General features: G+C 41.1%; 1 protein-coding gene across 4 annotated transcripts in view; it reads left to right on the forward strand.

Moving 5' to 3' along the window:
• The window catches only part of LOC121329869 (tetratricopeptide repeat protein 17-like), a 58,441-nt gene extending 45,928 nt beyond the window's left edge, over positions 1 to 12,513 (forward strand). For all 4 annotated transcript variants that reach the window (XM_041275830.1, XM_041275831.1, XM_041275833.1 and 1 more), the window contains 8 exons: positions 1,996 to 2,276; positions 2,396 to 2,534; positions 2,963 to 3,083; positions 4,460 to 4,619; positions 5,449 to 5,532; positions 7,004 to 7,123; positions 7,548 to 7,691; positions 11,061 to 12,513. In XM_041275830.1, coding sequence (XP_041131764.1) covers positions 1,996 to 2,276; positions 2,396 to 2,534; positions 2,963 to 3,083; positions 4,460 to 4,619; positions 5,449 to 5,532; positions 7,004 to 7,123; positions 7,548 to 7,691; positions 11,061 to 11,192 — 1,181 coding nt within the window. In that variant the 3' untranslated portion in view covers positions 11,193 to 12,513. The remainder of the gene's footprint in view (positions 1 to 1,995; positions 2,277 to 2,395; positions 2,535 to 2,962; positions 3,084 to 4,459; positions 4,620 to 5,448; positions 5,533 to 7,003; positions 7,124 to 7,547; positions 7,692 to 11,060) is intronic.
• The last annotated feature ends 5,303 nt before the right edge of the window (positions 12,514 to 17,816 follow it).

Genomic DNA, 17,816 nt, shown 5'->3' on the forward strand with positions numbered 1-17,816 from the left:
CTTCGCTGCGGATTCCGGAGGGGAGCATCACATTAGCTGTGGCGCACCCGCGGGTTAGGGAGCCAAAACCAGCAGGGACTGTTTCAGCTCATCACAATACAGCGACCCTACTGGCAAGGCTGGTATTTGCCCTCAGAGGCTGGTAGCTCGCTGATATCCTCTGTAGAGCACCAGCAATTCAATCTGAGGACGAGGCTTTTTTTTGTTCTCAAACACCCATTCTAGTTTAATCTCCATTTGGAACTTGATCACCTTTTTTACAATGGAGTTTTTAATTAAACAATATTTAAAGGTAGATGTTTTACATTGGGAACTGATAAAACATACAGTTACCACAATGTATAATTTTATGTTATTCACTCTGAAATATAATCCAAGAACACTTGGGATTTACTCTGGTTGTGGCATTAATATTGCGTGACGGTAATACTGCGTGATGCTGATACTGCCTGATGTTAATTCTGTGAAGTTAATACAGCGTGAAGTTAATACAGCGTGAAGTTAATACAGCGTGAAGTTAATACTGCGTGAAGTTAATACTGCGTGATGGTAATGCTGTGATGGTAATACTGCGTGATATTAATACTGCGTGATGTTAATGCTCTGATGTTAATACTGCGTGAAGTTAAAGTAACTGTAGCTAACAAAGTGCAAGTTCCATACATTTTCTCCATATTAATTTACTGAAGGTTACATTCATTTACTGTAGGGGTTTTCAACCTTTTTTTGAAACTGTGTAGGGAGGTTTCAGCTAAAGTACCCTTTACAGTTTCTGCTGTACTGAGTGGTACCACAGTTGCAATAAATGATTAGCACGTTTTTCTCTTTTCCCTGTTCATTTAATATATAATTTGTTACTGATATACTGAGAAACTGCAGCTTTAGGACAGAATACCAAACAGTAGTCTTCATTCTTAAAACTTTTAGTTGCATGTCTTTGGATGCATAGAATTTAAAGACTATTGGGGAATCTCTTTGGAAACAGTGTTCACTTTCTGTTGAGCAAAGCCATTATACATAGTACACAATAGTCTGCACTGCAAATTTTTATCACGTTGCCATTTACTTCCCATCTCCGCATAATTGTGTGCCATTTTAAAATGTTTACAATATCAAAAACATTAAACTCAAGATCAGAATAATAAATAAAACAAAAACTGTCAAACTCTGAGTGGTGATTATTATTTGTGTTTACTGGAGCACTTATAGTACTAAAAAATGCAGAAAGATTGTGCTTCATTGATTAGCACTCAATTATACAACAAGTTGAAATCAGCAAAGTTCCATAGTCAGAATTGCCAGACGCCTGCTTCACCTGCCGTAATATCGGCTTGGAAATCCACTCAATCGATAGATTCTGTGTGCGTTTTTAAATTCACTTTGAGCTGCTAAACAAGTGACATATTTATGCACAGTGGTTTAGAGATAATATAATATAATATACCATTAAAAAAAATTAAGATCATTATTCTCTTTTACTTTCATTTTTATTTGTGCATTTGAGTCATCCTACGTACCCCCTATGACTCTTAGTAGCACCCTCTAGGTCTCATATGTGCAGTTTTGAAAGAAATGCATGTTACAGCAAGCATGTATTTTTCATTTGAAATGTCTGGTACTACAGTTGGTTAAATAAATCTCTGTTAACAAGTTATACTTTTAGACTGTCTTGCACTTCCTGGGTCATTTCACACCTTCACCGGCGTCTTTCCTGTCAGTAACCAACCAGCTGCTTCCCCTATCGACTGATATGCTTTCAGCCAGAAGACACTGCTGGGAGTAAGTGACCAAGGAAGTACCAGACATCTGTTTGAAAATGAAAATATATGTTTGCTATAATACCTGCTTCTTTAAAGATTGCACTTTTGAGATCTATGTAGCTAACGGAAGTAGAAAAATGTGTAATATGTGTGGGGTTATTTAGTTTGTTCCAATTGCTCTTCTTGTGAGTTGTGTTTTCCCTAGTGGTGACCTCAGTCTCTCTCCCTGTTTCAGCGATGATGGTCCTGGATAGTAACGGCTCTGGTGGGGCGCTGCAGCGTGGTGGGGAGGTCCAGCGGGTGGAGGAGAGCGAGGAGGAGGAGAAGGAAGAGGAGGAGTGGCAACTGAAGGAAGACCTGATTGGAGCCTTCGAGGGGGCTCTGGATGTGAAAGGGCGCCGTGTGGACCTGCAGGGGATCAGGGTGCTGAAGACAGGAGGCGGCGGAGGGGCAGAAGCTGGGGGGAGAGCAGGGCCCTGCTTCGGGAACTGCGAGGAGGATGATGGAGCCGAGTGGGTACGGAGAGACGCAACCCCCCTAACCCCCATACACCCTGCCCCTCCACATGCAGGAATGGTATAATACTGCAGCCGGTGGCTGCTGGGTGATTGGCTTTTTTTCTGTGTTTTCTGCAGATCACATTCCAGGTGAAGCGTATGAGGAAGCCCAAAGCAGACCCTTCTGACCTGCAAGTGGGGAGCCGAGAGAGAGAGGCTGGCTTCCACTCTGCCCTGGAGATCAGCGGACCCCAAATCCCTTCCCCGGGTCCCCCAGGTACCCCCTCACTGAGCCCCAGACTCTCTCTCAATCTGTACCTGTCTATACTGTAACAGAGCCCCCAACACTCCCTCAGTCTGTACCCCTCTATACCTTACTGTAACAAATCCCACAACCCTCCCTGTACTGTAACAGAGCCACCAACTCCCCCTCAGTCAGTAATATTGTAAAATCCTTACAAAATCAGGTGAATACACCTATTTCAAAGCAATGCACTTTGATTCATAGCCCTACTATTATTTTATTATACCACAACTGCCTTGACAGATAACATTTATGGAAAAAGCTAAACATTTATTTTCACAGAAATCAAGTATGTGATGCTTGTATTCAGCTGCAGCATTGCCCTTGACACCTGGCTTTCCCATTGTCTTGGGGGAGCTTGCTGTGTGTGGCTGCTGGTCTGACACGGTTTGTGTTTGCAGGGAGACGCCGGGACTACCTGAGTCTAGGCTGGCCGAGCCCGGACGAATGCCAGCGCCTCCGCAGAGTGGAGCCCACCACAGTGGCAAGCACCTGGCTGGCAGTGTCTGCAAAGAGCATTGAGTGAGTCCACGGCATCATAGCACTAGTTTAACCCATCAGCAGCTCCCAGTCTGAGCGCAGTGGTTTAATGGTAAAGGAGAGCCCCTCGTTATCTATCAGTTTAACCCGTCAGCTGCTTCCTTATTGCTTTCAATCATAACATGCTTTGACCTTAAGACCCAGCTGCTGTGAAAGTGCAAGTGTAACAGTAATGAAACTGAGAACTTTCTTTAACCTGGCATCGTACCAGATGTCATGTTTAAAATAAAATGACACGTTTGCTAAAATGCATGTTTCTTTCAAAACTGCACGTTTAAAACCTGCTTCGCTACTGGAAGGGCAAAACAGGGAAGTGTTGTGCAGCAATGCCTCACATGTGACCCGTCACTGTAATCTGATTACATTTTTAAGTAACCTGTAATTTAGTTTCTCAGGAAATTAAGTGAAGTAATGGATTATGTTTTATGTGGAAAAAAGCAACAGTTCCTTGTTACACTTTATGCATTAGCCATTGTCCTTTTTAATCTAGAAAACAATGCAAGTCAAACGATGTGCCCGATGAACGTGCTTTTCATACCATCTACAAAATGGCAAAAGGGTTCAAAAGCTGAATCTTTTTGAAAATTTTTCAAGCTGCAGCCTGACCAAAAAATACCTCTAAAATGTAAACTGTTCCTGAGAAGTAACAATTTGTAACTGTAACCAGTTACATTTTTTCTAAATAAGTTACTCTAATTACAATTTTGTTTAAGTAACTAGTAACTGTAATGGATTACGTTTACAAAGTAATTTCCACAACACTGAAGACAGGTAAGAGTTCTGGAAATACTTTGTGAACTGTACTCACTTTAGACTAAAGATCCTGATCCTCACATTACTGATAGAATCGAACAGAAAAAAAAACAAAACTTCACATTAGCTGAGGAAAATATAAAAATGTCATGCTAAATTGTTTTAGGTAGAACATCAATGCGTAATAAATTGGGTCTAGTAACTGAAAGAAAAAAGGTGAATAGGAGTCTCTCATGTTTAATACAAAATTCTATTTTAAAGGAGAGTAAAACTCCTCAAACTGTATAATCATTACAAATGTGCAAAGATCAACTAAATTAATACTTACTAAATGTGTCCCTTTTCTATATTTGTGGAAATGAGTTACTTTTGAGTTTTGCTACATTATAAAAAGATGTGAATCTTGGCCTCACACTCTCACTCTCTGTCATAAAGAGGAAGAATATATGTTAAAATTTGGATTTTATAAACCTTTAGCAAAAAATTCAAGGACTGTCAGATGCAAGTAACGGTGATGACCTAGGGAATAAATGTAATGTTACAGCTGGCAAAGCCATGTGTGCACTCAGGGAATTCCCACTCACTCACTTACTTTCACTCCACAGTATCACAGAGCACATAGACTTTGCCACTCCCCTGCAAGAGCCTGCTGTGGAGCCAATCTGCAACGCCAACCTACCAGCCACCATGCACACCCTGGATCATCTAAATGGAGTGGCCAACCGTGGAGGCATCCACTACACAGGAGAGAGCCAGCTCCAAGAGGTACCCTCCCAGCACACAGTCCTACACAGTCACACTGTATCACAGCATATACACACCACTGCACAGGACAGAGACACAGTTACACTGTATCACAGCACATACACACAACTGCACAGCGAGATACATTCACACTATCAGCACATACACACCACTGGACAGGAGAGAGACAGTCACACTGTATCACGGCACATACACACCACTGCATAGGACAGAGACACAGTCACACTGTATCACAGCACATACCACTGCACAGGTAGATACAGTCACACTGTATCAGCACATACACACCACTGCACAGGAGAGAGACACAGTCACACTGTATCACAGCACATACACACCACTCCACAGGGAGATACAGTCACTGTGGCAGAGCACAGCTCTGCTCTTTAGAAATTGGCAGGGATGGGGTTAAATTCCCCTACCTGCCTTGGTTCATTGTGTTCAGGTGGCTGGGGTTGATTAGATGATTAGTTTAATTAACGATCAATCAGCGCAGCCACCTGACATAAAAGGAGGCCTCTGCTTCTCATTTAGGAGGAGGGAGCTGAGGAAGCAGGTTGGTGTTTTGGTGTTTGTGGTTTGTTTGTATTTGTGAATCCAGTGAAGGCATTGCCCAGCCTGGAAACCTTAATTTTGCAAGTTTTGTTTTTGTATTGCTTTATTTGTGTTTAATCCCTTTATTTTGCCCTTGTGCACGTTTATTTTGTGTTTATTTATAATAAAAGTATATTTGTTTGAACTGCAGTCTGTCTCTGGGCCTCTATCCACTCGCCAGCCTGCCACAGTCACACTGTACCATCTTCCTAATCCAAATTTCCTGTCTTCTCAGGTGCTCCAGAATCTGGGCAAAGACAAGTACTCTGCACAGTCCTTTGAGCAGGTGGGGACACGCATCGCCAAGGTCCTAGAGAAGGTAAACCATTCAATTAAAGTTCCCTCTCTTAGTAAGGGCTGTAAGAAAAACAAAAGAGAAGTTACTGCACCCTCCGATCAGTGCCTGTGTTGATGCCAGGAAATAATTAAGAAGCTCCAAGTTCTTTTTTCAAAGTTTATTTTACTGTCTTGTTGTGGGGTTGCCTTGAGTCCCGCAAATGCAGGTTGTAAAGCAGCATAGTCACTGTTCCCATTGGCCATACCACTAGCCTTTCTCTTCTGTTCTATAGTAGTTGCTTATTAAAGACATGTTACCCATCCTAGCTAAATCAAATTTGTCATTATAAAAGTAAAAGATAGCAGCATCTAGTCAACGACTGTATATTGCCAGCAATACAAAAAAAAACATTATTATTATTATTACCTGTTCACTATATGGCGATGGCTCTTAATGTCTTATGTAGCTAGGGTTCCTCTGACTGGCAGCTAGAACAGAGGAGCATGAATAGAAGCATGTTCACAGAAAACAAATAATCATTTCAAGAAGAACCACTCGGAGTGATTGCAATTCTAAATAGAAAGCATTCAGCATTCATTCAAGTTACTGACTTAATTAACTCTACCATTTATTCATCACTTTCTCAATAAAATGGTGCTTGTTTCCTTGTGTTCTGAACTGACTTTTACTTCTGTTTGTGCCCTCTAGTATTGCTCTCTGAAACAGGCTTGGGTTAATGTTCGACCACAATATTGTACTGAACCGTTTACACTAGCTGGCTTTGAGGAGGCTTGGGTCTTTTTTTTTTTTTGTATAGTATAAACGCAGCTGGCCAAGGTCCAGCCATCCTAAAATTCATACGTATCAAATTGAAAATTTGAAAGTCACAAATGTTTCTTTTTAGCTGTTAAAAGAATGTGCTTCGCTTTTGCTGAATAGCATAAATAATATATAAGAAGAGTTTCCACTTTGGAAGTGGAAATTTAAAGAAACAGGCGTTATCTACATATTGGAGTCTGACAAATAGACCGCTACTGATATGCAAGTTTTCAATGCTTTGCTCCATTTCTGTTTGCAAAATTCAGTCTTAATTAGTACGGAACAACCACCTTGAAGTAGAAACATGCAAATGACAGGCTTGTTGTTGATTTAAACACCTCTGCCTCTGTGTTTTGGGGAGGGGAAATGTCTTCAAGCAAGGGGTGGTCCAAATGACATCATCGGGCATGCACTACAGGTCGGGCTATGCACGCACATCGGTGTGAAAGTCTGTTTAGGTCTGTGCTCAAGTACACTCACACTGTTAATGTTATACTTTCACATCCAAGGCTTTTCAAAGAAGATGAGAGACTAAAAGGCTATTTTGGGTAACCCCATTGTCTCTGTCTCTGTGTATTTGTCATTGTCTCTTGTGTGTGTTCTTCACTCTATCATTGTCTGTGTCTGTCTCATTGTGTGTGCCCTTGTCTCTTTCTCGTTGTGTGTTTGTCCTCATTTCTGTGTTTGCCTTCAGAACCAGACGTCGTGGGTGCTGTCCAGCATGGCTGCTCTTTACTGGAGGGTGAAGGGTCAGGGGAAGAAGGCTGTGGACTGTCTGAGGCAGGCTCTGAACTATGCTCCTCACCACATGAAGGTGAGACATACCCTCCCTCGCAGTAATAACACTGACTTCTGGATACATGCCATCTGAGGGTGCACTGAATGTCACTGGGGATATAGTGGAGACTTCTATACTGTGATGAAGCTTACAAAGGGCATTTTCAGCAAAGTTCATTGAGGGCATTAGAATCTGAGGGGTTTTGTATTCAGTCACCTGGATGAATGTCTCTCTTTGAGAACTCCCACTTGTTTAAACAGGAATTGGTTCAATGGTGTCTCTGTTAAATCATGTGTGCCTGCAGCTTAAAGTACTTTCAGTAATGTTATGAAACTGGTAAGTCAACATCCAGGTTATGATGTTGACTTCACAGAAGGCTAGACTATGGAAGAATGCTGGACAGTGTCTTCCAATGTCTGCAGATCTTCAGAGATGATATGCTTCTCTCTTTCTCTTTCAGGATGTGCCTCTGATCAGCCTTGCCAATATCTTCCACAATGCCAAGCTGTGGGATGATGCCATTACCGTGGCCAGCATGGCGGTGGAGATCGCGCCACACTTTGTGGTGAATCACTTCACCCTCGCCAATGTTTACATCGCCATGGTGAGAGGGGAGGAGAGGTGTGGAGGGGTGTGAGGGAGACAAGGTTAATGGCCATTATCCCCTCCTTCATTAACGCAGTGACCCAAAAAAACTATTTGGGGTCACACTTACCATGAAAAGCCAGTTGCTAATTGCCAAAATATTAAATTGATGATCCAGATTTAAAATCCTGATCCAGGATTTTAAAAGCTGTTAACCCACTGATTGATTGGAATTCTGTCTTCTAGACTTGCCGATTCCCCATTCTTGTTGTTTAATAGGGCTCTGTTTGTTGTCATTTGCTAGTTTGCTGCTCTCTCTTGTTGGCATGCAGTCCGAGTCTTTGTTTTACTCTGTGGCGGCCTGTCGTTGCTGAACTTCTGTCATTCATGGAGCAGCTCTATAGATCGGACATTGTCAGAAGACAAGTCACAGCTGCATTAAAGTGCTACAGAACACCCTACAAACTTTTATAAAAAAAACATTATTCTGCCTTTGCTGTGCCCCCTGTTGTCCATAACTCAGCTTATATTTTTAAACATACGTGAATTGAACAATAGTGCTCTGCAGTGATTGTCATGTGACTAGGCTGGAAATTAAAATACTACACACTGTAAACAAGAAAATCTCTAAAAAGGCTAAAAATGTGTGCAGCAGATCGCGTAAAGCAGCATCCAGCAGGAGTTTACACAGCGATGGAGGTAAGCTCTTCTGTACGTCCTGCAACATTACTTCTGTAAATCTTCTGTTGACAGGCATTTACATTCAAGTATTCACCGAAAGAATAAGGCAGAAATCCAGAGCAGTAGAAACAAAAAACGGTGACTTCCATGTTCTAAAAGTCCACTGAGAATCATGAAGCACGAAAAATACATTCAGTTTTGACCTGACAGAGGTGTTTTGTTTGTGCAAATATCCCTCTTGAAAAATAAGACAACCAAAAGTTAGGTAAATTCGTCAGACTGAGTGTAGCAAATGGTGGAGTGACTCCTTCATCAGCCCAGCTGAGACGTGAATACTTACCAAAAATTGAGTATCACAAGTAGGAGATTATGGAATTGGTAAAACAGTCTGGTTGCTTGTCAGTGGTCACTGACAAGTCAACTGATGCCCAAGATCAGTATGGGTTACACATTGTATTTGTTTTTTAAGGCATAAATGGTGAACATGCGTCTGACTGAGCTGTCCTTGCACATACACTTTACCTACGTTCTGTTAATTACAACACCGTTTCACATGCTATTATAAAGTGCTTGAATAACTTTTACATTAATTTTGATGATTTCAGTGCATTTATCTCAAAAAACACTGTACATATAATTTATAAAATAGTGCCTTGCACATTCCGCCGAAATATGATACTTTACCCGAATTTTTAAAAAATAATAAAATAAAATCTGCGATTTCACTATGTAACACAATTTTTATTCCTGGGTAGAAAGTGTTATTTCCTAATTTCTTATGCCTCAAAAGTATAGAAAATGGCTATTATTCCTCACAAACTTTGCTTTTGTGACCAGGACAGTGATATTTTGAAATATACCCATTTCCATTGAAATGTCAGAAAAAAACAACATACGAATCCAAATTAACATGTATTTATACTAAAGTAATACAAAAATGACTACAAAAGATTTAGAAGTGAGTAGTTTTTTGAGATTTACGATTATACTGTAAATCACTTTCACGAATCAGCCCCCAAATGTAGTCTCCCATCATGTTCTCGTTATATTGTCCTTGGTAGTGGCGTTCAAAGTCCAGTATATCCTGGTGGAAGCGCTTGCCTTGCTCCTCCGAGTACGCTCCCATGTTTTCCTTGAATTTATCAAGATGAGCATCAAGGATGTGGACTTTGAGTGACATCCTACAGCCCATTGTGCCGTAGTTCTTCACCAGAGTCTCAACCAGCTCCACATAGTTTTCGGCCTTGTGATTGCCCAGGAAGCCCCGAACCACTGCGACAAAGCTGTTCCAAGCCGCTTTGTCCTTACTAGTGAGCTGTTTGGGGAATTCATTGCACTCCAGGATCTTCTTTTTATCTGTGGTCCGACGAAGACACTGGCTTTGACCTTTGCCTCAGATAGCTTAGGGAAGAAGTCTTGAAGGTACTTGAAGGCTGCCGACTCCTTATCTAGAGCTCTGACAAATTGTTTCATAAGGCCCAATTTGATGTGTAGTGGTGGCATCAGCACCTTCCGGGGGTCCACCAGTGGCTCCCACTTGACGTTGTTCCTCCCCACAGAGAACTCGGTCCGCTGGGGCCAGTCCTGCCTGTGGTAGTGCGCCTTGGTGTCCCTGCTGTCCCAAAGGAAAGATAGCAGGGAAACTTGGTAAAACCGCATTGGAGACCCATCAGGATTGCCACCGTTGCAGCCTCTTGATGCCATCTCAGAAAAATGCAGATATGTATCCACTTAGGCAGCTGGAACTAAACTGAACTGGTGGGCTTAAGGCCCCTGTATTTATACTACTATTTATATTACTGGAAAGTTCTAGAAGTTACTCCAAGTTTACTCAGCACTGAATCTATCTGGAATGTTCTGGAAAATAGGTAAATTTCAAAATGTCACTGTCCTGGTCACAAAAGCAAAGTTTTTGGGGAATAATCGCCATTTTCTATACTTTTGAAGCATAAGCAATTAGGAAATAACACTTACTACCCAGGAACAAAAATAAATAAATAATTTGTTACACAGTGTTTTCACAGGGCTTTATAACATAACCAGTACATTTTCTCATTTCTCATAAATGTTCCGGAAAATTCTCCAGTTTATTTTCTCCTTTTCCAGCGTGAATAAAATACAATCGCCTCAATCACATGAAATACAATCACATGATTATCTGGGTTGCAGATTAACTGGTGTCCTGTACAGTGGAGTGGTATCATGGGACACATGGGGGAGTCCTGTATTGTGTAAGATAGTAATTTCATTTTCCACCGTTAGCCCATTGATTCTCATTTTGCTTATGTAGTACAGATTTGTTATTCATAATATTGAAACGGGAGTGACTAAACGTGCTAGTCTGCACACCGAATGCAGTACCAGAGTCATAACATGTGTTTCATTCAGAGAAAAGCATTTGAATGGATGTGCATGGCTACAATCACTTCAAATGGTTTATCAGATCTGGAATATCAAATAGGTAACGCATCACCTCCAGATCACAACATTAATAGGAATCGTAGGGGTAGTGAACACTTCAAATTGTGTTGCACTGCCTTAGTACAACTCTTTGATATAACTCTCTGCACAGTGCAGCCACAAGTATTTCACTTATGCAAACTATAGATATCGGCTTGCAAAAATGATTTGAATTAATCAAGACGCTACAACACCAACTCTTTGTTAAAAGTACTTTTGAATAAACAGGTTTGTTGTCTCATTGCAGGAGGAGTTTGAGAAAGCCATACAGTGGTATGAATCCACTCTGAAACTGCAGCCCGAGTTCGCCCCTGCCAAGGATCGCTTGCGGTCTATTCAGTGCCACCTGCTGACCAAGAAGGAGAAGCGCGTCCCGTAGGAGCAATGCAGGTGTGAGGAGCCTCAGCATCTCACCATCCAACCAAGCCTGCTTTTAACTGAGCTGCACTTAAACAATAGAGAGTTAAGACTGGGGGCTTTAAAAAAAAATGTTCATATAATCTGTTCAATTTAAATATATTAACACTACAATTCTTTCAATGGACATCTTAAATCAGAATTGTGAATGTATTTACTGCAATGGCTGTCTCTGTCCTCATATTGGGAAATGTTTACTGGATGTTTTCTGGGTAGGCTATTACTATAATGCTATAGGATATGAGATTTGTAACCCATTCACACATTCTGATTCATCGATCTGTAAAGAACTTCAAGATTACAATCCCTAGTTAAGACAGTGTAATTGTATTGGATTTTAAAAGTTACCCAAGTTAAAGACAGTCGAGGGCAGGTGCCTGTAGAAATTTTGAGGTCCGTCTCCCCACTCTCGCCTTTCTTCCGGTGTTTGTTCATTGATGAGAATTTGTAGTCACAAGTTTGATCAAGTCTTGATCCATTTCAAACAGATTCAGAACAGCACCACTGTTTTATTATCTCATTATACTTTTTCTTTTTTCTGTATAGGACCAGTTAAATGATTCATGTGGCATTGAAAGTGTTCTTTAGGCTCAAAGTGAATGTATGAGCCAAAATAAGACCATAAATCTTCCCTGTTTTGCCCTTCCATTACCACATCAGTTCAGACCCAGCCTTTTTTACATTCTTTCAAATCTACGTAGCCATTCTTCTCATAAACCCTTATAGACTGTTGTAAAGTAATTGTAGCATACAAAAACATTTCATATAACTGAACTATTTTGCACTTCCATTTTGTGATGTCTCCAGTCATTGTAAGTGGTTCAGAGTTCTGTTGCATCTACCTTAGCCAGAGACTAAAAACCTTCCCCTATCCATTCAGATCATGTGATACTTTTCAACTCTGCCAGGCCCACCAGCTCTCTCTGCCTTTATATCTGTGGAGTAGGTGGGCTGGAAGAGTTGGAAGATCACGTGATTTGAGGGAAGCAGTTCAGTTCTAGCACCTAGGATTTTCCAGACAAGCGCCAACCCAGATTAGAGAGAAACAATAGAATCTGGGATATGTAAAAAAAAAATAAAAAGTAAGTAATTAAAATGAGAGACTGCGCAGCATAAAATCGAACGCAGAATTAATTCATTAGACATGTTGGGACAAATATTTTGACCTTTTGGAATGCTGGTTCATATTATCTTGAAAACAAAAGTATGTTTGTATTTGTCAAAATTGTAATGTTTATTGTAATCCCATATGGATAAAATAAACACAATCTAAAGTATTCTTTATCTTTGTTTTGTACAGTGATTCAGTTGGGCCTGGGCTTACCAAGATGTTTCCACTACACTAGTGTTCTAGATTAAACCTTTTTGTAAGAAAAAAAAAAATTAACTCTTTGTTTGAATTGTGTCCCACCAGTGTTGTTTTGAGTGTGTTCAAGATTGCATCAAGGGAACATTTACCAAAGAGCTGGATTTGAGAAGAGGACCTATCAGAATGGATTGACTAGAAATTGGAGTGCTTCTTCAAGCCTCTAATCAGCATGTTAAAGTTTAGTAGACTGTAGAGCTGCCATGCCTGTACCTCTCATGGCATTGCACCAGTCTGTACATCCCCTGCTGTTAGATATGGGTACAAATAAGGCAGAAGAACTCAAAAGCTGATATAAAAGAATATTTGGAAATCTTAAATGAATATCTCAAAGTACTGTATCATAGAGACACCTCCTCCCTTTATTGAAGATTACAAAACCTAAAATGCACATTCCAGACCTTACCTACTGTAGCGTTGTGGTTCACCTTTCATGCTGTGCTGTTCTGGTCCACTCTTCAGTCCTGAGCAATAAAGCGTCCACATTGGAGATGCTAAACTAGATCCCAGGTCTCTCCCCAGGACTCTATAGTGTATCTGACACGTGGACGAAATGTTATTCACTTAACTGCTGATACTGGGTTCCACTGTAGAACATTTGTTCAGAAATGTTTTTTAACCTCTGCATTCGAGTGGTCAACAGATCTAAAGAGCTCCTTTACTCCTCTGCCCATGTGCAGTTGTTAGAATTCTGGACTGGTCTGCCAATGCAGGTTCCCTCTTGGGTGTGGCTGTTGCAGTAGGAGCCCTGCAGAGCCCTAGGCAGACTTGATCATTAGCAATGAGTATCACAGGAAGCAGTACTGTATAGTCTCCTCAATATTATAGCAATTGTAGCTCAATTGCAGTGCTAAGATTTTTCCACCATGCACATCCATTCATTCTATAGGTCTCATGTGTGGTTCTGAAAAACACTTTACAACAGACATGAATTTTCAATTCAAAACACGATATCTGGTACTAAAGTTGGTTAAAGAGAACTTCACAGGCAAAGCATTTAGACTGTTGTACTTCCTGGATCATTTGACCTGGACAGAGACATTTTCCCCACCCTTCACTGGTGTCTTCCCTGTGAATAACCAATCAGCTGCTTCCCCCAATTGGTTGACATGCTTTCAGCCAGTAACATGCTTTGACCCGACAACACTGATGAGGTGAAATGCGAACAGGCAAGCCAAGAATAAGGCATAGAAACTTAGTTTCCATTAACCTACAGTAGCACTAGATATACGATTTTTAATTCAAAATACATGTGCTGTAATGTGTTTCTTTTGAAACTGCACATTTCAGATCCATGTAGCTGAAGTGCAAAAGGGCTAAGATTTGAGGAATTAATTTATTAGCTATAATAAACTTTAAGGTTGTTTCATCCTTTTCCAACCTAAAAGCCAGTGTGTTAAAACATATGTTACGGGCAAACCCCGAAACTGGGCAATTCGTGGTCATAGTCCTGTCACTCGGAACAGGAATAAAAGAACGGAGGGAATAATTCGGACTCTGCCCGAGAAGAAGTGGGCAGACCAGTTTGCCCAGTCAAAGTCTGAAATAAGTTATTTTAAATTATATATATATAGATATATATATATATAGATATATATATATATATATATATAGATATAGACAGAGAGAGAGAGACATTTTGTTCCATTGAGACAATGTAATGAAGTCCAAAAAAGTCTCCAGGGTTTAGTAGAGGGAATCAAGATCAGTCCCAAGTTCACAGAAGAACTCAGAACTCAGTCTCTCCATATTAATCACTCACCCCTTACCTAGACATAAGTCCTTGTCAAGATTCTGCCTTTGTTGCAACACCATCTAGAGCTGAATGAGAAATTAAAGGAAACAGTGTTCCAGATTCTTTGTTGCCTCAACCCGGCACCGTACTCAAAATCAGAAGTGATGTTTTACTTTGGTCAGCCAGTTTACATAAAGGTGCATCTTCCAGGTGTCCAACCCTTGTGTGCTCACAGATTGAAACCTTTACTGGGCTCAGATTATTCCTGTAATTCAATCCCAGCTACAATCTCATTTGAACATTAGAAGGGCATGGTATTATTATTACTGATGACGAGTAGCCGGTACACATACTAAGGGTTCTCATAATCACACACTAAATGCTTCCAACTGCAATCCCAAATGTCTTTTGGAGTTTTGTGAATTGTTTTTCAGATTTGAACCTGTCATTTTATATAAAATAAGAACAGTAAATAAAGAGTGTTACCCTTGTGTTAATTGCAGAACACAGTGTTTGGATAATCCTCCCATCCATCCAACCATACACAATTCTTCAATTCACTTTTTACCTGTTTTACTGTGTTTCACTGAGCCTGTAACACAGGGGTCAGGACACAGCCCTGTGTTTAACTGAGCCTGTAACACAGGGGTCAGGACACAGCCCTGTGTTTAACTGAGCCTGTAACACAGGGGTCAGGACACAGCCCTGTGTTTCACTGAGCCTATAACACGGGTCAGGACACAGCCCTGCGTTTAACTGAGCCTGTAACACAGGGGTCAGGTCACAGCCCTGTGTTTCACTGAGCCTGTAACACAGGGGTCAGGACACAGCCTTGTGTTTAACTGAGCCTGTAACACGGGTCAGGACATAGCCCTGTGTTTAACTGAGCCTATAACACGGGTCAGGACACAGCCCTACGTTTAACTGAGCCTGTAACACAGGGGTTAGGACACAGCCCTGCGTTTAACTGAGCCTGTAACACAGGGGCCAGGACACAGCCCTACGTGTAACTGATCCTGTAACACGGTGGTCAGGACACAGCCCTACGTGTAACTGATCCTGTAACACGGGGGTCAGGACACAGCCCTGCATTTAACTGAGCCTGTAACACGGGTCAGGACACAGCCCTGCGTTTAACTGAGCCTGTAACACAGGGGTTAGGACACAGCCCTGTGTTTCACTGAACCTGTAACACGGGGGTCAGGACACAGCCCTGTGTTTAACTGAGTCTGTAACACGGGGGTCAGGACACAGCCCTGTGTTTAACTGAGCCTGTAACACAGAGGGGCAAGGACAGCTAATTGATTCCTTTCATCTTTTGAATGTAATGTAAATGTCTCCGATTTTGGTTTCAGAATTTTAAACTGACATTGTAAACATATTTTTGAATCAGTTCAATGAAGACATGCCAAGCATATTAATCTTCATATGGTGTTAAATATCAATAACTTTTTTTCCAATGTAAACTGTGTTTTTCCTATTTGAATCAATGCATAAGAAAGCCCACTAGGTGGCACCAAGTGCTGTGTTATTCACAATGTAGCTGGTTAAGATCTGGAGATTCCAGTGCCTTGGTTCCTGTAGCCAAAACGATTTTTAACAATGAGAACCAACAGTCCTATTTTAGAAGCAAAAAAATATAAAGCTCACTTTCCCTCTGACACATGGGAACAGCCAACAGTCTCTGTTAATAACTTTCAACTGGATTTGTGGCTCAGCAATTGACCAGTAAGCATGCCACCCAACCCTCTTGTCCTTCAGTACGAGTCCGCTGTAGTCCCAGTCCTCGGCAGAGACAACGACCCAACTGAGCGTCCCACAACTGGCTAGAAAAAGGACATTTCTGGAAAACTCAATCATTTCATTTTTGTCTACAGATTCAGTGTTGATTTATAGGAGAACCTGTAGAAGTTTGAGCTGAGATGTGAAGGTGTTTGATGATTATTGCTTTAGTTTGTCCAAGTAGACACTTCTTTACAGGTCATGCTATTAATTGAGGACATTCTAAAATGTAATTTTCCCCACAGATCCAATGCTAAAGCCAGGTTACTTTTCCATGTTTCAATGCAAGAGAAATGTGTTGCAGTAGACAACATCAGATTATTACAAAGTTGGCTTATCAAATGAGATTCATATCTGAAAAAGCTAACCAAGGACCAAAAAAGTCCTTTTAGACATTTGCCGTTTGTTTCATATTGAGACACTAGAGTGTGTGTTTAAGCATCGTCTTATTATAGTTACTATTTTTAGTGAAGATTGTTGAATTACTTTTCTGTGAAAATCCATTTGGGAAGTCCCCACAAGCTCTGATCACCACTGCCTGTGTGTCTGTCTTTGTCTGTGTGATTGTTTGTGCTTGTTCATGCTTCCTAAATGTGTTCATACCTACGCAAGTTCAGAACGGAACTCAGATCATCTTACTGGTAAAGAGTCTGAATGTTGAGCTGGTTTTTATGCAGAGGTAGTCACAAAAGGAAGTATCCTGTATCATATACTTGGGAACATGGGAAGAATTTTACTATGGTCTTTGAAAAAGGCAGCCCTATTCTCTTTTTCCTTTTGTCAGGAAACACCCTCTCCATAGCGTAAGCTGTGGCAGAACCCTCCTCCACAAATGCACCGTGTCCCCCGAGCATCTGCAGTGTTGGAAGGGCTCTGCTTGGTAACCATGGCTGCGTTCCCTCTGCTGCACTTGTGCATGGTAAAACAAAACACAAGCCCACTGCCATTGCTCTCGAATGCCTGCAGGGGGCTCTGCTTGGCTAGGCCAACTGATTGATTGCGACCAGGTATTTCCCAAACAAGCTGCTTCTCAAAAACTGCTGCTATAAAGAGGAGGAGGGTGGCTGTCTGGATGCCTACAGAGGCTCTGGCAAGTCGATTGCAACATGGAGCAGGGAAATCTGTACTGGAGAACAGACATGTATAATTGAGAGAGGAGCAGCAGAGCAGATGACTATCATGGCACAAGTTACTGTATCAGAGGTTATGCACTAATTACACCAGAAAACCTGTCCCCAGTGGGTATTTTTGCTTGATAATTGCCTACAGCAACAGTTATCCTGAACTTAATTTAGAAATTCAATGACAGACGTCTTTCTCAATGTCTTCAATGACTTTAGGGCTGACAGCATGTGTTTCAGTCTACCAAAACATTGCATAAGAAAAAAGAAGGGAGCAGCAATTAATAGCAGAACTAATAACAGGCTGACCATTCAGAGCCATATAACACCACTATACCAGAAAATATTTCTAACTTAAGATCTCCCCAAAACTACAATTCATCCCCTACTTTTCTTTTCTCTTTACCTTAAGAAAAATCATAATTTTTCCATGTTTTATTTTTTTCCTTGCTTGTGTGACTTGCGGTAATCCACACCTCTGCAAGGCCGCTGTCTAATATGTAGATAATCAGCATGCATACATTGGGAGCATTGAGATCATTCACACTTTAGCCATCAAGGATGGTTCACATCAGTGATAGA

The sequence above is a fragment of the Polyodon spathula genome, chromosome 17, assembly GCF_017654505.1.
Source record: "Polyodon spathula isolate WHYD16114869_AA chromosome 17, ASM1765450v1, whole genome shotgun sequence".
NCBI classification, from domain to species: Eukaryota; Metazoa; Chordata; class Actinopteri; order Acipenseriformes; family Polyodontidae; genus Polyodon; species Polyodon spathula.